The sequence below is a fragment of the Pipistrellus hanaki genome, assembly GCF_964339955.1.
Source record: "Pipistrellus hanaki genome assembly, chromosome: 2".
Taxonomy (NCBI): Eukaryota; Metazoa; Chordata; class Mammalia; order Chiroptera; family Vespertilionidae; genus Pipistrellus; species Pipistrellus hanaki.
This window is the reverse complement of record NC_140504.1, coordinates 14,263,012-14,285,795: the sequence shown is the minus strand read 5'-3', so window position 1 is coordinate 14,285,795 and position 22,784 is coordinate 14,263,012. Positions and strand designations below refer to the sequence as shown.

General features: G+C 37.5%; 1 protein-coding gene across 1 annotated transcript in view; it reads right to left on the bottom strand.

The window, feature by feature from the left end:
- The window catches only part of TMPRSS15 (transmembrane serine protease 15), a gene marked incomplete at its 5' end in the record, with an annotated part of 105,809 nt that overhangs the window by 65,965 nt on the left and 17,060 nt on the right, over positions 1–22,784 (bottom strand). Inside the window, 5 exons of the mRNA XM_084874325.1 lie at positions 1,698–1,804; positions 5,847–5,955; positions 12,903–13,034; positions 19,913–19,948; positions 22,279–22,323. Coding sequence (XP_084730451.1) covers positions 1,698–1,804; positions 5,847–5,955; positions 12,903–13,034; positions 19,913–19,948; positions 22,279–22,323 — 429 coding nt within the window. The remainder of the gene's footprint in view (positions 1–1,697; positions 1,805–5,846; positions 5,956–12,902; positions 13,035–19,912; positions 19,949–22,278; positions 22,324–22,784) is intronic.

Below are 22,784 nucleotides of genomic sequence, written 5' to 3'. Positions count from 1 at the left end.
CATTTACAATGCCTATACAACATGGTTTATTGAGTTAAGTTAAAGTGCTGAGACTAATATTTTGCACATTGCCAGTGATTGATGCACACTAAAATTTATTATTATTATCACATTAGCCCTTGGGGAATTTTATACCAACTGGCTTATTTGTCCATCTAAGTAAATATTTATGTTGACATAATATTAAGAAACTGGATTTATCAGCTACAGAAATAAGTAGATTATGAAATGGCTTGGCCCATTTATTAAACCAAATGTGACTTACCACGAGTTCATCTGTTTTATGTACGCTCATTATTGAGTTTGTTCTTGGGACTTTTAAAGCACAATGAAGAAATGCATTGTGCTTGAAGTCAGAGATTTGGGGTTTGATTCCTGCCTCCAGCATTAACTAGCTTTGTGGACCTGTGGTTACTTAATTTCTTATACCTCATTTTCCTCTCCTGTGATGCATATTTGTATATTTATTGAAAATACTAAAAAAAGAACACCCAAAAACAGCACTCAGTATCAAGAGTGTCACACCAATAATACCCAATAAAAAGTCTATATTATTGCCCTAGCCAGTTTGGCTCAGTGGATAGAGTGTTGGCCTGTGGACCAAAGGGTCCTGGGTTCAATTCCAGACAAGGGCACATACCTCAGTTGCAGGCTCCTCCTGCAGGAGGTGACCAATCAATGTAAACACATCACATCGGTATTTCTTTCTGCCTCCCCCCTCCCCCTCTTCCATTCTCTCTAAAAATCAATGGAAAAGTATCCTTGTGTGAGGATGAAAAATTCATATTATTATTATATCTTAAATATTTCTCCAGTCTATATATCAATCAAAAACATTCATTAAGTAGAATCCATTTCTCATGTCCCACAAGCACAATTTAAGTCAGTGCATTCTCTGCCTTCCCTTTAGTATCCATCAATGTCCAGGTAATTAATGACAAAAGGTTATGTGATAACAACACTAGCCACAACTACCAATTACTGAGCTTACTATGCTTGCTAGTCATTATCTTATCCACTTTGTTAGTAATAGCCCCCCAAAAGATGGAGGAACACAATGCATATTGAAAATAGGAAAAAGAGTTCCATGAATTTATAACTTAGGCAATGTCAGAGAAATATACCATAGTATTTTTTAGTGTTTGTCTGAGTTTTATTTAATGGGAATAAGTAACACTCAAACAAAGCATAGTACAAAGATATAAGTATGTATATTTTTGGAAAATTCTACATGCTTTTAAATAACATGAAGCAGAATAAAATCAAGTGAGATAGTAAATATTTTACTACTAAGAAGACTGATTGCATAGAGCACTAAATTATTATTTTTTTTTAATGAGGACCAGTTTTGTTTTTAAAAAAATATATTTTTACCGAGAGGAAGGGAGAGGTATAGAGAGCAAGAAACAACGATGAGAGAGAAACATCGATCAGCAGCCTCCTGCACACCTCCTACTGGGAATGTGCCCACAACCAAGGTACATGCCCTTAACCAGAATTGAACCTGGGGCCCTTCAGTCGGCAGGCTGACACTATCCACTGAGCCAAACCAGTTTCTGTAGGATCAGTTTTGTTTATTCGTTTTAGAAACTTGAAGTTTGAGTCTACATGTAGTTCAAAATAAAAATAAAATACATCCCTCCAGTTTCTCACATATTTTCATTCTAATAATGGATTGTATTTTTGTTTTAACTTACCTCTTAAAATCTTGCTTGAACCCACGCCTTCATAAATAAATAACCTATCTAAATAATATATGTTAAAGGAATCGAAGCTCAGTTTAATGGAAAGTCCTTGTTTCACACTAAAGAAAAAGCAAAAAAATAGGTTGAACAATGGTAACAACTCTTAATGCATTTTAGAATTTGAATGCATTTTTTCTCATTGTACATAGTAAACACAATATAAGATCAACACTCTTAAGAACATTTTTAGTGTGTGGTATGGTATTGATAGCTATTACAATGTCGTGTGGGAGATCTCTAGAACTTTTTCAACTGGCATGACTGAAACTGGGCCCAATGAACAGTAACTCCCCATTTTACCCTCCCCCAGTCCCTTCAATCACCATTCTACCCACTCTCTCTAGGGGTTTGAATACTTTGGATGTGTTATGTCCGATTCAATCTCCTTTAATTGGTCTGTTCAAATTTTGCATTTCTTCATAATTCAGTGTTGGCAAATTGCATTTTCGTAGGAACTTATCCATTTCCCTTACCAAATTTGTTGCTGTGTAATTATTCTTTTAGTTTCTGTAGCATCATCAACTGTAATTCCCCTCTTTCATTTTTGATTTTATTCGTTCTTTTTTTTTCTTACTCTAGCTAAATGTTTGTCAATCTTGTTAATATTAAAAAACAACTTAGTGTCATTATTTAAAGTTGTTTATCTATTCCCTTTTTAATTTATGTATTCTCTAATATTAATATTTCATTTCTTTCTTCTGCTAACTCTTGGCTCAATTTGTTCTTTTTCCAGTTCCCTGAGGAATAAAGTTAAGTTGATCATTTGATATCTTTGTTCTTTCTAAATTAATAGTTTTTAGTATATAGTGCTCTCATTTTCATTTGTCTAAAGATGTTTTCTAATTTTCTTTTTTTCTAAGACCTGGTGATTATTCAAAAGCCATAGAGGCTTGCAGGTTTATTTTAGTTTCTATCAATAGTTTGTTTTTGCTCCCTCTAGTGTCCATATATGGCACTGCAAGTTCTCTGGTTCTATAGCAGCATGCCACCCCATTCTCCCGCCCTGGTTCCTGTGGGCCCCAAGCCATTCAAACTGTGCAGGCTCAGCAGCTTGAGCCCTGGGAGATACATAACAGTTCCTGGGAGAGCCCTTGGAACAGCTGCAATGTGGGAAGCATGCTGCACTCCCCACCTTCTATCCTCAGGGAGAAGCCTTGATTGCGTGCCATCTCCCAATTACGTCAAGCCATGCTGGCCACAGCAAGTCGCCCCAGTTCCCCTTGGCTCTCAGCATGCCCAGGCACCTGAACTATGGTTCCCTCAGTGCTCCCCAGGAGGCAAAGAGACTTTGGCAGCCCTTGGAAAAGCTAATCTTTTGGATGCATGATCCCTTCTTCTCTTTCCTTCCCAGAGAGAAGCAGCGAGCCAAGACCAGATGTTCTCCTGATGTTGTGGCTGTGGAAACTGGGCCCTGAACGAGGCCTAATTGGCCTCCTAAGCTTATAGGGAAAGTATTGTGCTTACTCCGACTCCCATCACCAACAGGGAGAAGAAACCACCTGGTACAAGGTGCCTCTCCTCTGACAGGCGATTTTTGAGAGAGAAAAAAAAGTTATATTATTTACATCATTAGTTAAATCATAGTTTTATCATGAAGTACAGCATTTGTTGGGATAATGTTTTTGATTATTTGGACTTTAAAATTATCTATGCAGTAATGATGACTTTTTAAAAGATATTTTTATTGATTTCAGAGAGGAAAGGAGAGAAAGAGAGAAACAGAAACATCAATGATAAGAGAGAATCATTGATTGGCTGCCTTCTGCACGCCCCCTACTGGGGATTGAGCCAGAAACTCAGGCATGTGCCCTTGACCTGAATCAAATCTGGGACCCTTTAGTCCACAGGCCAACGCTCTATCCACTGAGCCAAACCAGCTAGGGCAATGATGACTTTTTAAAAATAGTTTTGTTTTGTTTTACTTTCCAAAAAGTAATGGAAAGAAAGTAAAAAGAACAGAACCATACAATCCTTAATTAACAGTGTCAGAAAGGATGTTATAATTATAGTAGAAGTTTATTGTGCTCTGCTTAGAAGCCCTATGAATTTGACCTACCTTTATTAAGAAGTGGCTATAACAATGACATTATTTTTATTTGGCATTAATAAAATTTGAAAGATTGCATGAAGACATTTAGGATTCATGCATTTTCCATTTTCAGAAGTAATCTAAGATTTTTTTCTAAGGCTTTCTGAGGACCTGTAGAGTAAGGAATAGGATGCTTTTCATTTTACTTATCAACAATGCTAATAGTCATTTATAAATGGTGCTTTTTGAATTTGATGTGATTATATTGGAAGCATTATCCTACAAATTGATTAATTTTTCACTTGGCAAGAATTATTTAGAATTGCCATTGTAAATACAAAATCATATCATTTGCACACAAGTAACATGTTGTATAGAACATGAAAACAGAGGAAATTATGCTCCAGTCATATTACACGACTTCCATGGAGCTTAGCTCCAAAAATAGAAATTATTTAAAGAGACAGGATGTTGCTCTTTCCCTGAATATTGTCAAGTAAATGTGTGTAGAACAATCTTCCCTTCACAGCCCATCTCATCTCTGGGATGTGTCTGCGTAGGGAAACAACCCTAGTGAATCTTTATGGGGCCGTTTCCTCCCATTGGTTTGGCAAGAACCCGAAGCTCTGCCTTTTAATCTTCTTTAATCAGCTGTTATATTGATTCCCCTCGTTTGCTAGTGGATCATTACAATGATTAAAACTATTTTACAGTAGGTAGGTTGTGAAACCATTATCTCATCCAGCTGTTAAATGAATGAACTAACCAGAATGTCAATTCTCAAAGTAAATTTCCATAGAACAGTTAGACTGAAGGCTGTGGGGAGAAGATGTTCAGTGGCTTAATAAGAAACATATATTTTGTGGAGATTGACATAGCATGTGTGGGAAGTCCTAAACACTTTAAAAATTGCAAGGTGTTTATTCCAATTTTCTTTATATTTGAGTAAAAATGATTTGTTCCTTAGAATATCTGGGAGCAACATCAGGTAGCACTCCTCTGTGAAAAATGCTCAGGTGAACATTTTAATATGGCAGTACTTGATCTGTGGCAACCACAGAAAAAAAAAACTTGCTACAGGGCCTAATGAGATGACCTAATTATTAGACAGAAGGCCTTTTTATTTTATTATTGATACTAGAGGCCTGGTGCACGGAATTCGTGCACAGGATATGTGTGGGGGTGTATGTGTCCCTTATCCCAGCATGCACCCTTTACAATCTGGGACCCCTCTCATAATCCAAGACTGCTGGCTCCCAACTGCTCACCTGTCTGAATGCCTGATTGCCCCTAACTCCTTCTGCCTGCCAGCCTGATCACCCCCTAACCACTTCTCTGTCAGCTTGATCAATTCCTAACTGCTCCCCTGCCAGCCCGATTTGCCCCTAACTCTCCTTCCCTGAAGGCTTGGTCCCTCTCAAGTGCCCTTACCTATAGGTTTGGTCACCCCCAATTGCCTTTCCCTGCAGGCCTGGTCACTCCTAACTGCCCTCCCTTGTCAGCCTGGTCACCCCTAACTGCCCTCCCTTGCAGGCCTTGTTCCCCCCAACTTCCCTCCCCTGCTGGCAATCTTGTGGTGGCCATCTTTGACCACATGGGGGTGGCCATCTTGTGTGTTGGAGTGATGGTCAATTTGCATTTTACTCTTTAATTAGATAGGATTATTTCTTTTAAATTGATTTCAGAGAAGTAGGGAGAGAGAGAGAGAGAGAGAGAGAGAGAGAGAGAGAGAGAGAGCTCGAAACATCAATGATGAGAGAGAATCATTGATCAGCTGCCTCCTGCATGCACCACACTGGAGATTGAGCCTATAACATAACAGGGAGTCAAACCATGACTTCTGGGTTCATGGGTCGACCCTCAACCACTGAGCCACGCCCACTGGGCTGGCAAGAAGCCTTTTTGAAAGGTTAAAATAAGAAGGAAAGTTCTTATCAGTTGGGAAGGCTTTGCTTCATAGCTAATGAAAACAATTTGGGGAAAAATTAATACATTGCTAAAGATGGTAAGACTTATTGCATCAGAGAGTGTCTTTAAGACTTAAGAATGGGGAATAGAAGATGGTATATTACCGTATAATCCACTTGCAAACAGCACTTGAGTTATTAGGCTCTGGATAGTTGATAGCTTCGAAGGACCCGGAAGATCCGGTCAACAAAAATCTTCCATCACAACTTGTGGCTGTCAAAAATGAAAATTAATGTTAGACAAAATTATCTTGGAAGGATTTTCCAAATGAAATAGGGTTTAAATAGGTCATTGAACACTGTATAGAGCTCTCATGACTGAATCTGTGCTAGGTTATTTTATAAAACTGAATGATGCAATGGGAGATCAGATCTCATGCTTAAAATCCACTGGCTATTTACAAATGACCATAGAATGTGTCCTTTTTCTCCTGGCATATTATTAATTCCTCATGTGCCAGAGGCATTGGGGAAGGTATAGAAATGGAATAAACTTAACAAAATCAGATTGCTTTCCCTGGAATCTGAGTGCTGAATAAGCTAATTCTAAAGTAAGAAAGGAAAGCCCATTGTAATATTACACAGAAACTGTGCTAAGTTATAAAATGTAAGATATAATATGATATAAGATACTTTATATGGACAAAAGAATTAAAGAATTGGCCGAAACCGGTTTGGCTCAGTGGTAGAGCGTCGGTCTGCAGACTGAAAGGTCCCAGGTTCGATTCCGGTCAAAGGCATGTACCTTGGTTGCGGGCACATCTCCGGTAGTGGGTGTGCAAGAGGCAGCTGGTCGATGTTTCTCTCTCATCGACATTTCTAGCTCTCTATCTTTCTCCCTTCCTCTCCGTAAAAAATCAATAAAATATATTTTAAAAAAAAAGAATTAAAGAATTGACCAGCATTTAAAAATCTTGGTAAAAATTCAAATATTTTTGGTTAACTTTTAGCAATTTGGGGTATCATTTTTATAAAGCATAAAAATACTTTGGCAAATAAATGTTTAGTTTAAAAGTATTTCTAGTAACAATGACCCAGGGATTGATTGCATTGGATTATGACTTGATAGCCTGATTCCAGGTCGAAGACAACAAAAAATAGCAACAAACTGAGAATAAAAAAGATAACCACCTAAGAGCAAGGATTCAACTCTGCACGGGCCCTTACAGACCTCAGGAAAGGAAATAGAGAAAATTGTGGCCTGTCGAGAGAATGAAATCTCCTTTTGTATAAATGTAGAGCTAATTTATATGTTTTAAAGATAAACAGTAAAATATGTGACTTTTTAATGCAGAGCTTAGTAATTTTCAAAACACAAAAGAAAATCTCCTTCACTTTCAACCCTGCCTACCACAAATCATGCCAAATAATTGGGACGATGAATCACCTATCTTCAATGACCGTAAAAGCAAGAATACTGTCTGCCTGTATTTTATGTGATATATAGAGCTTTTTAATTGCAGTTTGTCAAGCAATCTATGTGATCCAAGATTATAAGCAACGTGAGACAGTCCATGGCTATTGTAAATACTTGGTATTTAATGAGGTGGGGCGATCAATCCTCCCAGCCCTAAAATATAACTGCTGGAATGTATAGAGCATTTTCTGTGTGCCAGACAGTTATAAAGTCATTAAAGGCTCAGCGCATAAGATTCGTGCACTGGGGGAGGGGTTCCTTAGACTAGCCTGTACCCTCTCCCAGGCTGGGGTCCCTCAGGGGATGTCTGCCTGTGAGCCTAAACCAGAAGTCAGACATATATCTCGTAGTCTGGGGCTCTCACAGTCTGGGACCCTCGCTTCTTACTGCTCACCTGCAATGGAGGTGGGAGAGGCTCCTGCACTCACCAGCCATGAGCCCAGCTTCTGGCTGAGTGGCATTCCCCTTATGGGAGAACACTGACCACCAGGGGGCAGCTCCTGCATTGAGCGTCTGCTCCCTGGTGGTCAGTACACATCATAGCTACCAGTTGTTCCACTATTCGGTCAATTTGCATATTAGGCTTTTATTATATAGGATTATATATGTATTAATGTTATCTTGGCAACAATCTTATGAGATTAAAGGTAGGAAAACGGAGGCACAAAGGGTTAAGAAACCAGCATATAAGGGACCATTCACAGCAGCCAGTCTTATTCCAGAGCACATAGTGCTATGTGGCCGGATACCCTTAAATACAGAGCTATCATGATGACAACACCTACTTTTTGTGCTGAAAAGCAGGAAGTGAATTGTAAATGAAAGACACAGGGGATTAAAAAAGAATTCCATCTCCTTGCTACAGCATGGATAGACCTGGAAATTATTATGCTAAGCGAAATAAGCCAGTCAGAGAAAGAGGAATGCCATACGATCTCACTTATATGTGGAATGTAATGAATAAAATAAACTGATGAACAAAATAGAAACAGAGGCATGTTTACCTGGAATAGATTGACAATTGTCAGAGGGGAGGGGTGTGGAGAGGACTGGAAGAGATTAGCCAGAGAACATATATGCATATATGCATAGCCCAGGGACACAGACAACAATAGGGTAAGGTGGGGGGGGGGGGGCATGAGGGCTGAGTGGTGGGGGGCAGAAAGGGAGATAGTGGAGGGTATCTGTAATGATGTCAACAATAAAAAGGAAATCCCGTCTCTTTCAATGTTCTTAAAACTAAAATATTGATCACGTTTGCAATAGCCGTCTACTACAAACAGGAGGAAGAAAAAAAAAGAATATAAAAGAGAACAGAAAAAGACCAATTTAAGAACTTATAGAACCTATTTGTGAAGCTGGGATATGCTACTGCCTCTTTGTATTATTCACTACAGATATTTTGAGGAAGAAATCAACAGCTTTGTGCCTCACAACAGCATTCACAATTTTCCAGAAGGCTGAGCGATGTCCCTGGTGGCAGAGATGGTTGTATGTAAGCTCACCCCTTTTCCAATCCCTTCCTAGGCACATGACTGACCAGCTCCTCCCACAGTGGGTTCACGTGACTGAGTCTGACCAATGAACTGCTGTGGAGATGGTTCTGTGTTTCCAGACTGCCTTTCTAAAGACCTCGGTAGCATTCTTCCTTGTCAGTCAGCGGTTGCAGAGGGTGGAGGGGAGGCCTTGGGACAGAAGGGACCAGGGAGGAGCTGCATCCTGAATGCCTATGTAGGAGCGCAGACCTCTGCCATCTTCCTGGGACTGTGATGTAAATGACAAATAACCCAATGTTGTGTGAAATCACTAAGATTGTGCATCACAGCATTTAGTCTTGAAGAACATGATCAATTGGACTGTCCAGTGGTCTATGCAAGTGCTGAGGGTTAGTGAGGAGGGATACTCTACACGGAAGGGCCCTTGGTGAATTCTTGCATGCAAGTAAAGGTAGAAAAGAATATTTTTATGGAATCTAAACTAAAATTACAGTATGATTAAACTACTCATAATAGCAAAGCTCACAATGTCAAAATATTATTTCAAGACAGAGGTTTGTGCTAGGGACTTTCTTATGTAAATTCTCAGTTAATTTCAGGCTGTTTCTGGAAAACCTAATTTTACATAAGGCAATGAAGCAAAATAGCCTTTTGGGAAAACAGGTATAATGCAGCTGTGGCTGAGTAAGATTACTGGGGGTCCGGGGTAATAACTTTTTAGACTACAAAGTGCTTTCCAAGGCAGTATCAGAAAAAAACTCTAAGTGGGAGATAAATGAGTCTGTCAAGTAATACCAGCAGTTCTTTCGAGCTACCAAAATGTTGTCTGTGGTGGGATGGAAAATACCCTTAGGACCTGCTGAGAGCGTCCTCTGCAGGCTCAATATTTACATGCCTGTGCAGGGCATTGAATTCTCCAGGATGATCAAGTCCAACTTTGGGGGATAGCTTCTATGACCACCACTCTGGTCTGTGGTGCACACACAGAGCAGGATGCAATCTGTGGAGACACTTGCCAACTTCCAAATAGACCTGAACATTGGACTGGAGGCTGTGAGTCAGCTAAAAAGTAAACTTTCCTGCTGATGCGATTCTAATCGAAAGGAAAAAAACAATTTAAAGAAATCTTGGTTCAGCTATAGTCAGCTCTAAGTTGTGCAAACCTAAATAACTAAATACTAAAAGAGCAAGCTGTGTGGGGAAGTCAATATTAATGTGACTCTCTTAATAACATAAACTAGAATTAGAGCTCAAAACTGGGGGGAGAAAAAGAGTAATAGAGGGAGAGTATAGGTCAATTTCATATAGAAAGAATTCCCTCAAATTAGTTTTTCTGTGAATGTAGATTGATGGACAAGGGCTTTCAGGAAGAAATGCTACCTGATTTGATGCTGAGGTGAAGTCACTGCTTTTGGGCTCAACACTTAGTAATGAAATGATAAATAAAATAACGTATATGCCTGAATTCTAGCTGGATTAATATAGATTAATTGATTGATTTGTCCAATTCCTAATCTTCAAATTCTTCTTATTTATTTTCCAAAATAGATCCAATTTTACTAATAATATAATGCTAAATTACAAATAATGAAGGGAGTCAAGAAAAATAAAAAATGGGAATTGAGGGGATTAAGAAAGTTAGTGATACAAATGGCAAGTTGATACTAAAGTTCAATTAACACAAAATTTCCAAGAGACTGAAAAGTAATAATGCATTTGGTCCTTAACACAAATTTAGGGAATTAATTCAGTTCTAATAGTGAGTGAGGCTCATGCTATGAATTTATAGTGCCTCAGAAAAGTAATTCATGGCTCTATGACTTATTTTAGGACAAAATTTCATATTTACAAGATATATCTATGATGATTTTTTTGAAATGCATTGATATTAATTTATCATGAAAATTATTAACTCCACGACAGTAAAGATCAAATTATAGGTGTGGTTCAGTTCCTGATTTTATATATACCCACCCTCCCTCCCCCAATGTAAAATGATTGATCATCATTCTACAGATTAAAGCCATATGTCTCAATTTGGTATACATTATTATTTTTGAAATGTAAATCAACATCACCTGGATCACCTCATGATGGCACACTTGTATTATATTCTCCCTGAGAAGATTTTGAAAACTGCCTGGAAACCACAGCAAAAGAAAAATAGGTTTCTTTCTTCTGCTTTGAGTAACTTAGTTATATAAAATAGATTAAAAATATTCTGTAGCCTGCACTTTCTTCCAATATGCTATGAGTACACTTCAAAGTACGTACTTAAACTTTGAAGGTTTGAATTTTATCCAAGAACATTTGAATTAGGATTTCTTAGTAAAAGAAGCCTCTTTGGTCAAGTTGCCTCTTCTTTTTTTTCTTTTCTTTTTGAGTTGGTGATGGGAAACAGACCAACTTCCTGTCTTGTAAAGTATGTTTCAAGTGGATAGGTAATTTTTAAAACTTTGGTTGTTATTAGAGTGTTCATCTTCAATTAATAACACCCAAGAAGAGCAAAGTTAAAACAAATACTAGGAAAGCAAAGTGTAGCAAATAGCAACTAAAGCCTTTTCACACTTCAGGAGCTAATTGTTCTCAGGATCAATGTTGTCATTGATCTTGAATCACCCCCAAAGTTATTCAATTCATGCTTTTCTGTTTAATTTTTCAAGAACAAATTATAAGTTAGAATTATTTGCTTAGGTCTTCACACTGCTTATTAATCTATATTTATACCTATGTGGTAATCTTTCATGTATATGTTACTCAACTGTACAATGAAGAAATAAGTCAAAGAGTAAATGTGTTCAAATAACTTAGGGGCATGCTTGGCATACGGTACATACTACTTAAATGCCAATTAATAATGATAGAAACTGTTATTATTAACAGATGACAACATTTACAAATAAAACACAGATGTTTTATTCATGAGACTTTAAGATCTTATTCACAGCTGATTTCCATTATTCACAGATCTACAACTCAAGTACATTTTTTTGTTTGTTTATTTGTTGTTTCTATGCCAAAAGGCAAATAAAAGCAACAATCAAAATGAAAGAGTTAGGGACCATTAAAATGGAAAACAAAGACTGATGTTATGATGGTGGAAAAAAATGAAAAGCACTCAAATACATAACAGCCACTTTGGGATAGTTTAATATGGGATGAAAAAGAATGCCATTCTTTTGGCCCACATACGACAGTCATTGCTAACATCCACAGCATCCTTTCCATCATCATCAACTGATATTCTATTTTATTAAAATATTGTATAAAATAAAGTTTAAGAAAATACAATAATGATGTTTTAGATTTTGTGTTAAATTATAATCATGACTATTGAGAAATCTTATTCTCCAATAGTTTCTGGTATCTGAGGGGTGTGTGCAACAGTGAAGATCTATGTTCTAATATATAAACATGTTCTACATACATATGCATGATACATATATACACACATACCGTATTTTTCGGCGTATAAGACGACCCTCTAATTTTACAGTTAAAACATAGGTTTAGGCCTATATTTGCTGTATAAGACTACCCCCCCCCACTTCAAAGAAAAGACTTACTTTGCTGTCAAGATCTCCAGGTAATTTTTGTGCAATTTTGGTCTTTTGCCCCAGATTTTCGGTTGACTTTTTTTCGTTTCAAAAGTCGTCTTATACGCCGGAAAATATGGTGTGTGTGTGTGTGTGTGTGTGTGTGTGTGTGTGTGTATAAAAGGGGTTCTATGGAATGTAATCTCACCAGATGAACTGACTATAAATTCATAACTGGGCAGTCACTATGGGCAGTCACTCATAGTATATAACCTCTTTAGTAAAAGGCTTGTCTTTACCTTAAGTTTAGTCCTGCCCATACATTCTGCGCACCTAAGTTAACATATATACCTTTGAAATTACCCCTCTTTCAGACCACTCTTCCTAATATGTGACTCCTGTACAAACCTCTTCTCAAGTACAAGAAAAACATGACTGTAATTATCCTATAAACCATGCTTGCTTTCTCCAACTTTCATGTTATCTTCTTTATGTTCCCTCCTTCATTTCAATGCATAAAAGACACTGAGAAACGAAACTGCTCATCCCCAGAGCATTTGAGATCTTGCTCCCTTGCACAAGTTGTCAGTTTGGCTCAAACAAACTCTTCTAGAAATTCTTCACAAGTTTGGGTGTTTCTAAGGTCAACAGTATGTGTACATGGTCTCCATCAAGCAAGGGGGGAAGAGAACAGCGAGGGAACACTACTTACCACAAGTTTTATTGTCTTCATCGGAACCATCTGGGCAGTTTAATTCTCCATCACAAAATAAATCAATGGCGATACATTTTAGAGCATCAGCACAAGGCCTTGAACCGGGCGGACACTTCACTGAGACATTGCCTTAAGGAAAAAAGACTGAGTTTGTAAATTTACTGCATATGTATCAGATTTAATGCCTTACCATATGTACAATGTTTGGATATTTATTATGCATTTTGTCATTTAAATTCTTACTTACAAGCACATATTTCAATTTTCCCTGGAAATATTAATTTCATTTAATATATCAATAATTTGTAAAACTTAGAATTTTATATTAAACAAATTCTTCATAGATGTTGAATATGAATGTTTATTTTATTTGAACTTTGATAGATCAACACTACAGTTTTGACATTTGGCCCCTACTGTTTACACCTGCTAGGATTGTTATATATGTTATATGGGACGATTTGTTGGAATGTTTTCCGCAGCATCTGCATTACTGGTACGCATTTCATTTACTCATATACATATATTAAAAAAATATTGTGGCTGAAGTCAAGGTTTGCATTCTGTAGAGCAAAATTTGCCAACGAATGCCATTTTATAGTAAAATAAGTTACTTAAAATTCCCAGCACAGAGCTATATTGAGCAATGGAAAAAAAAAAAATCCAATGACTATTTCCTTCAATATTTCCTTCAATATGGGTCAGGGGTTCTTACAGGAAAGACATGCCCCTGAAGAGTTCTCTGCCATCTCGTGCCTGGATCTGATCAATGTGCACTTCTCAGCCTGTCCTGTCCTTCACTGACACATAGAGATGCAGCAAGAAACACATTTTACTCTAGTAATTGGGAATTTTAGGTGTGATTCTAAAAATGCTGTTTTATGCTCACTAGATAAAGACATATGCTTCTATTTTTCAGAGCAATGTAATAATCTGATTTTTTGGGGTCTATGATTAGAATGACAATGATGGTTTAAAGTTTTTAAAAATCTTTAAACTCAGTAGCATTTTGGGGGGGGTTATTGTTCTTAACCTTAAAACCAGCACTGCACTGCCATCTACTGGGCTCTAAAATCATATTTTACTCTGCAATGTCTCCCAACGCTCTATGAAATTAATTGCAAAAATAAAAGTGCTTATGTCAATGAATCTACTAAGGTAATACTTCATTTGGAACATTTATGGATAGAGTTGCTGAGTATATATAAAACTAAATTAGATTTTTATAATTAGCTCTAATTAAAAAGGATATACGCATTTGGGAAATTCATGGATCACCTAACATCTAAAAACAGAACAGTATAAAGATCAGAACTGTTCACAAATGACAGAATATTCCCATATAAGACATTAAAAATAGAATGATAAAAAGGATACTGAATAAATCCAAATACATACTATTACCATTGATATCTATGAGATAATAATCAAAAGAGTTCTTAATCATTAAGTCCCTGACCCATGAAAGGTGGAGTGTCAATAGTATTCCGTAAATGCTTGCTAACTAAATAAACAACAAAAAAGTTTTATGTTAGATTCATTTTAATAGTAGTTAATAGAATTCTAGCGATTCAGATTTGGGGATATGGCTAGGAAGATGTATACTTTGTCCTAAAACTTTCCATGGGAACTTCATATTTCTGTCTATGGCTTATTAACCTCTGTAGATCTAACCTCAAAAACACATGAGATCCTTTGATGTCATTAATAATTATTCACTCACTCCATAAGTATTTATTTTCTATTTATTTGTGTAACACATTTTTAAGGATAGACATAAAGGGAGTAGTAAGACAGAGACTCTAGTCTCATGGAGCTTGGAGTTTAGTGAGAGACTGGGTCATTACTAATCTATATCTATAAAAGCCAATATTCAAAATGTCCCCTAAGGAGTTTGACTGACCAGGAGTTTGATTGCTTGCTGTGATGTGCATTGACTACCAGAGGTTGGTGTGGAACTAAGGAAGGCCCTGGCTGTGCACTGGGCCTCTAGTTAGTTTTAAAAAATATATATATATATTTTATTGATTTTTTACAGAGAGGAAGAGAGAGGGTTAGAGAGTTAGAAACATCGATGGGAGAGAATCATCAATTAGCTGCCTCTTGCACACCCCCCACTGGGGATGTGTCCGCAACCAATGTACATGCCTTTTTCCGGAATTGAACCCGGGACCCTTCACTCTGCAGGCCAACGCTCTATCCACTGAGCCAAACCGGTTTCGGCTATTTATTCATTTTTTAAAAATACATTTTTATTGATTACAGGGAGGAAGGAAGAGGGAGAGAGAGAGATAGAATCATCAACAATGAAGGAGTCATTGATCAGCTGCCTCCTGCATGCTCCCCAATGGGGATCAAGCCCACAGCCCCCTGACCAGGAATCGAACCTCAATCTCCTGGTTTATAGGTCAATGATCAACCACTAAGCCATGCTGGCTGGGTTATTTTCCCTGTCATTTAAATGGGAGTAATAATATTAAGCAGTCAAGTGATGCTGTTTGAGACAAATTGAGCCCAAGAGCCATAGCTTGCTTAGCAGCGGCAGTTGAATCTGAATCCTAGAACGCCTGCCTTTTAGAGACCAACTGCATTTACTTTTACACGGTATTGGAAAAATAGCTATCACCTTACAGAAATTCTCATCCACTTTGATAGAGCAAATTTAATCTTTTCAGCAAGACCATCGTTGGTCGATCCAAATGAAATTACAGTGGAAAGGTACTTTAATAGTTCCGATATCACGTGCACAGAATGGTCTTCAGTGTTTAGCAATATATTAATATTGTTCTCTTAAATGTAGAGAAAGAAACACACTTTAAGTCATAATGCATTTGGTGTCAGAAAAAGTCCCTGTGTTATAGTCTTGGGGCAATTCAACCCAGGAACATAATTCCACCTCAGCTTCTCTTGACTCAATTTCATTAAATCAGCCAATTATTTTTCTTCAGTCCCCAAACTCTTGCACGTAGTGGAAGGGTAGCAAGATTGCATTTTTGTATAAGGACAAGAAAGCCCATGATAGTGAAACTTTGTTTTTCTGCAATTGCCTACACAGTAAGTAACAAAGCCTAGGGCAAGCTATATGCTACAAACCCTGCAAGCATTGGAACAATTGCCCAAAACCACCCCTCTAGTACTCTTTAGCAGCCCACATATCAATCAGTGAAATGTAACTTTAGTTCTTATCTCTCTCCTCTAGTGTTCCAAATGGGGTTAGTAAAACTTTATGGTCATTGACAACAAAGGCTGTTGAACAATGGCACATAATCTTCATGGACTTTGAACCCGCTCTCCTACAACAATTTTCTTTGGCATAATTTATAATAGTATTAGCGGCAGGTATATGATGCATGCATTTGTTGATTTTTCTCAGACATGAGAATAAACTTAACACCCTTGAAAAGCATATTCATAACACATTATGGCTTGGAAACTGCGGTGTTCAAGTTTAATTGCCTCGTTCCCCTCTATAAATCTATAGTATCTTGCCAGCTGAGAGGAATAAATGGGAAATATGATTTGAAACTCATGGATCCAGTAAAAGATGAAATATGATGTTTTTCCACCTACTTGCCTTATAATTCTGCACTTACAGAATTACCTTATTAAGGTAATTCGATACAGTCTCCAATAACAGGAAGCTTCAGAAATGAAGTGTGGGTTTTTGGGGTTTCTATTTTTATTTTTATTTTTTGTCAAATAAATGATCAGATTAAAATGAGTATCACTGAGTATAATCATCTCATTTTAACCTTAGTTTAGTTTTTGAAAGTTCTGCTAAAAAATGTATTCAACTGTATTAAAAAAAAAACAAAACCTCATAATGGGAAAGGGAGTGGGGATGTAACATTGACTGTGTCCCTCTTTATGCTATTCACGAATAGAGACATAACTGTGGTATCTGTTTTATCTTAATTCTCATGACCACTCTCTAAGACATGTATTTTAATTATCTTTCGGACAATTAATATAAAGTTTAAAAAGACTAGGTAGCTTGCCAAGTACTACAAATAGAGTAACTGGTGAATTTAGTTAGTGGTAGGTTTACTATAAGGTTCTCCCTCCTCCCAACTGGTGGGCAGAGTTATGACATTACTGGCATCTGCCACAGAGACATCTCCAAGACATTGAGCCATCAATCAGCGCCTGCCAGAGTGTCCTGGAGCCCACCCCTTCCTGTTCTTCCCTGGGTTTAACCCTCTCCTGTTCCTCCCCTTAAAAAGACCCCCAGACCAGTTATGTGCTGCTTGTCCTCCATATCCAGGTGGCAGCCGGGCTGGGTCCATCTCTCCTCCTAACTCCTTCAAGTCTGATTTCTCTACCTCCGTAATGAGTCCCGTTCATTACTGGGGAATAAACTTTACTTTAAAACTCCTTGGTGGTCAGTTTCCTGCACCTCAAACCTTACATTTAGCATGCCTTTTTAATGACTGAGAATTGTATGTTACTTTTTTCTTTTCATTTTGAATAACAACTGTTTAAAATGTGGAAGCTAAGACTAACTGTATGCTTAATCCATTCCTGTGGTTTTCTTGCAGGAAAAGAGATTTCTGCTCTATCCTCCAGGAGAGAAAAGTATAGGAGGAGTATTACCCTATGTTTTCTGTCCCCCATTCATCATTTCTCTGGCCAAAGGAAATTGGGCATATGATTCAGCCACTTCTTATATTTTTGATGGGTATATCTTCAGGAGAGTAAAAATGAAAAAGTTAAGTCCAGGGATTTCTTGCTTTGACATTGATTTTTCTCCCCTCAGTCTTTCCACATATTTCTCATAGGATATTTTATAAACCTAAGGGGTCTGCAATAACTTGGATTATATGAATCATTCAGTGGATCAATACACAGACAAATAGAAAACAGGACACTAATTTGAATATTTGTCGATGACTTTCAACGTTTTGGAAATAAATTAATCTTAATATAGTCAGTTTTTCCCCCCAGTTTACTTTTAGGCTAAACAAATTAACCTTTATCAATCCTAAGACCATGCTTTGAAAGTGTGTTGAATGGCAACTATAGATGCCATAGTCTTTCACTTTGGAGAAGAAACTATGGCCTGAAGAGCAGTTTTATTTTTTCTACTAGAGGCCTGGTGCACAACATTTGTGCACTGAGGGAGGTGTCTCCTCAGCCAGGCCTGTGCCATCTTGCAGTCTGGGAGCCCTTGGGGGATGTCCAGCTGCCATGGAGGCAGGAGCCTATCCTGCCTCTGCTGCACTCACCAGCCACGAACCAGGCTTCTGCCTGAGTGGTGCTCCCCCTATAGGAGCGCACTGACCACCAGGGGGCAGCTCCTGCATTGAGTGTCTGTCCCCTAGTGGTCAGTGTATGTCATAGCGACCAGTCGTTCTGCCATTTGGTCTATTTGCATATTAGGGTTTTATTACAATATATAGGATATGTTGTATGACTATATGAATAATGAGTAAATACAACAGCAGGCAGGTTTATCCTACCATAAAAGACCTCTGTGGATTTGGAAGTGTGATAGTGTGTTTCATAAAGCATTTTAATGATTTGTGTATCACTTTGGTTTTCAAACATCACATCAACCATTTCATACAAGAATTAGTCAGTCTTACCCAGAAAGGTATTTACACAGACATGTCCTCTCCATGTATATATGTAACAGTAACACAAAAATGGCATTATTATTTTAGGAGCTGAAGATCTATGCAATTTTGCCTGTATGGAGTTTACTGGATGTGACAGGGAACACACACAGGCCATCCCACATGATGGTTAAGTTGGGGCCGGAGAAGTTGCTTTGGTGAACCAGCAGGTAGACAAAAGAACAGTAGATAATTGCTAGAAATTCAGACAAATTGTCACACCAAAGATACATACTGCAAGTTGGCACAAAGTAGGCACTTAATGAAAAATTGTTGAATGAGTGAATCAAGGCTACTTTGGTCCTGGTTTGGCAACCATTACCTATGGGTGTTACTAGGTGTGAAAATACAAATACATTAAAAAAAAAAAAAATCTCATTTAAAATGTATTTGTATTTTCACACCTCAAAGGCCTGGGGTGGAGAGGGTCAATGGGGGGCGTGGGGAAGGGTGACAGCTGTAACACTTTGAACAATAAAGATAAATTAAAAATCTCATTTCAGATGAAGTCAGAAAGGCCTGCAGGAGGAGCCTTCTCACACACAGCCACTCAATGTACCTTGCAGATTTTAGCAGGAGCAAGATTTTCTCCTTGTCTAGCAACAGTCTCAGCCAATAATAAATCATCATGAATCAGCCAATGGGAAGCCACTAAGTTCAAACTCCCCTGTCTGCCAATGGTATCTTGTTCTTAACAGCTCCTATCCCCTTCCCTTAGCCCCTTCTTTTTTAGAAAGTAACATTCTCCACCCCTTCTTTTTTAGAAAGTAACATTCTCTTGGTTTTGTCATTGCTTGGATGTCCCAAATTGCAATCCCTCTGGTAATTCCCGTGTAAGCCAATTTTGTGTAAAAATTACTGGCTGTTTTACTTTTAAAGTTAACATAGGAGGGAGCAAGCATGTCTGAAACCTACAATTTTATCCGATTGGTGGCATTGTTAGCAACAGATAATAAACTCAGTTCTCGTAGCAGGGGTCTTCAAACTACGGCCCGCGGGCCACATGCGGCCCACAGAGGAGTCTGATCCGGCCCGCCAGGTTTTTTGGGCAGTGAGCGCAGCCGAGGTGTTACAGTAGGAATTAGTAGTTCATATAGTCTGGCCCTCCAGCTCTCTGAGGGACCGTGATCTGGCCCCCACTTTAAAAAGTTTGAGGACCCCTGTGACGTAGAGGACTGGAGTGAGGTCAGACAATCTAGGCATTACAATAAAATAGGTTGTTAACTTTCGGTGAAATCTAAAGCTAAAAGTGCACATTTTTAAGCTCTGGTTTTCTTCTCCATAAAGGGATAATATTAACTACTATTTTATCAGAGAATCCTCAGAAGCCTAGAATGAAACATTAGTGGAAACTTTTTAAAAAACAAAAAAGATAATGTTTTCAAAACTGACCTGTGGTTGTCAGAGGAGTGTTGGTTGTTAGCTTGCCTGTAAAAAAAAAGAAATGACATTGAAACAATTATTATATTTTAAACTGATTATTAGGATTTGTTGTATATTCTTCCTATTTAACATTCAACTTGACAGCTTTTAAGTTACTTTGAATTATGAGTATCTATTAACTTGAGTATATATCATTTGTTTTTGGATCTAAGAATAAACCTTTTCATTGATCTTTAGAATTGTAGAGTGGAGATTATTAGATTTTTCAAGTTATCTTTTACCTGTTTTTTAATGTATTTTTATTGATTTCAGAGAGGAAGGGAGAGGAAGGAGAGAGAAATAGGAATATCAATGATGAGAGAATTACTGATCAACTGCCTCCTGCACATCTTACACAGGGGATCAAGCCCACAACCTGGGCATGTGCCCCTAACTCAGAACTGAACCTCAACCTCCTGGTTCATAGATCCATGCTCAACCACCAAACCATGCTGGCAAGGCCATCTTTGAAGTTTAAAGCATAAAATATGATGTTTTAAAATTATTAATACTAGTTAAATATGGAATTCATTAATTTTGTACTGGCTGTAGACTTAAATGTCCTAGGTGAATTTGCTGTTATTTGAAATAGAAGCGTGGGATATGCTTAGACCATAGGCTTTGGAGTACAAAGGACTTGCTTTCAATTCCTGAGTTTGACATTAAATAGCTGTGTGAGTCTTTTTAAGTAAAATTTATTACTTCTGTACAGGATCATTTTGAGAACTAAATGAAATAATGTTTGTAAAAGATAGTACCTGGCCCAAATATTTTTAAAAACGGGGCTTTGAAATATTATAAAAATGGTCATGAGTATAGAGAATACCAACAGTATTGGTGTCTTTATCATTCTAATACAAGTTTCAACTTAAAAATAATTTATATAAAATTTGATATTTGGTATTACTTTTAAAATATTCAGAAAAATTGTATTAGTTATGATTTATGAGAAACAGATGTTCAAAGAGAGAGGTAAAGAATTGGCAGAGCCAAGATTAATATTCATGTTTACGGCTTCAATTTAAGTGATTTTTGTATAAAAAATAATTGTACTTTTTAAGATAACTCAGTTAATTCTAAAATTATTGATAAGTTCCCAAAGCAAACTCTTTTGATAATGGTGTGAATTTGATAAAACCAAGTTCTACTTTTATTTATTTATTTATTTTTAATATATTTTATTGATTTTTTACAGAGAGGAAGGGAGAGGGATAGAGAGTTAGAAACATGGATGAAAGAGAGACATCAACCAGCTGCCTCCTGCTCATCCCCCACTGGGGATGTGCCCTCAACCAAGGTACATGCCCTTGACTGGGATTGAACCTGGGACCTTTCAGTTCTCAGGCCAGCGCTCTATCCACTGAGCCAAACTGGTTTCAGCCCAAGTTCTACTTTTAAAGGGGAGTAGTGACAAATTGTAGTTAGAAAGATGGGGTGAAGAACATGTTGGAAGAGAGCAAAGTTAACATTCAGACTTATAGTGTCCTTTCCAAGCTGTGCCATTCATTTTGAAACCTTCTTTCCCTCATTCCTAGTGACCGCATAAATGTTATGGTTTCATCTCTAAGACTGTATGATCAAAGCTTTATTTCGGGGCCACACATAGACACTTTTCACTTTTAAAATCACATATAGAAATTGGATATTTGGGATGACTTCTGAAATATTCAGAAAAATTATGTCATTCATGATTTATGAGGAACAGATTTTCAGAGAGGTAAAGAGACATGCTCAGTGACTCACATACTCACTCACATCCATATATGTATACCAATGTATATAGAGTTTAAAATATGGAATTGGAAATGCATATCCTTGGCAGATATAACTAGGCGATAGGAAATCTGCCATATTAAGAACTACATTATTTCTTATCAAAGTCTGCTTCTTACATTTATATGAATAAAAGGGTAATATGCTAATTAGACAGGATAAACCAGACATCTTCCGGACATCCTTCTAGACAAAGCCACAGTGGCTGCAAGAGCTGAGGAGGGCAGGCAGCCATGGCGGCCTGCAGTGGCAGCAGCAGCAGGATGATGGGAGCGGAGCCCTCCCCTGACAGGCCTGGTCACCTCACACAGGGAGAGGCCAGAATACTGTCAGTAGGAAATCCCCTGAGGGTTCCTGGATTGTGAGAGGGGGCAGGTGGGGCTGAGGAACTCCTACCCGAGTGCACGAAGTTTCATGCACCAGGCCTCTAGTTTTAATATAAGGACTAAGAGTCTCAGAAACAGTTACTAAAGAAAAGAAAAGAAAAAAAAAAAAGAATTCTTCTGTAATGTAATGGAGTTTGATGGTCACCAAATTCACTTTTAAAATGTCATAGTACTGACCTGAAGTTGTTGCAAGGCTCACCGTAGGGAAACTCTCCGAAGATGCTACAATAAAGCAAAGTGGATTTGAAGCTTGGACTTACAAAACATTGAGTGCAGTTGGAATATTCATTTCAATTAGGGTTCCTGCTTTATCTTATCGATATCTCATGTTAAAAGCCACTATTATTATTTGATTGTGATACATCTGATGAATTCCCAGAATCTGTATATTTTCTCTGTAAAATTTGCTTATGTAAAAGCTTGCCTTATTTTAATTATTTAATAACATATCTATTTATTTATCATAGTTATATAGAATAACTTATATTTAAGGTAGCTAGTATAAAATTACCCAACAGATCTTGTCAGACATAGAACCAATGGAGTTGCTCTGAAATCTATGGAAAGCACTATAATAATCTTGTACATAATATCTTCTGGGAACTAAGTCCTGTCTGAGTCTACAGTGCTTTTCACTTAAGAAAATAGCTATTTCTTCACCCTTTAACATATTTAATAGTTTT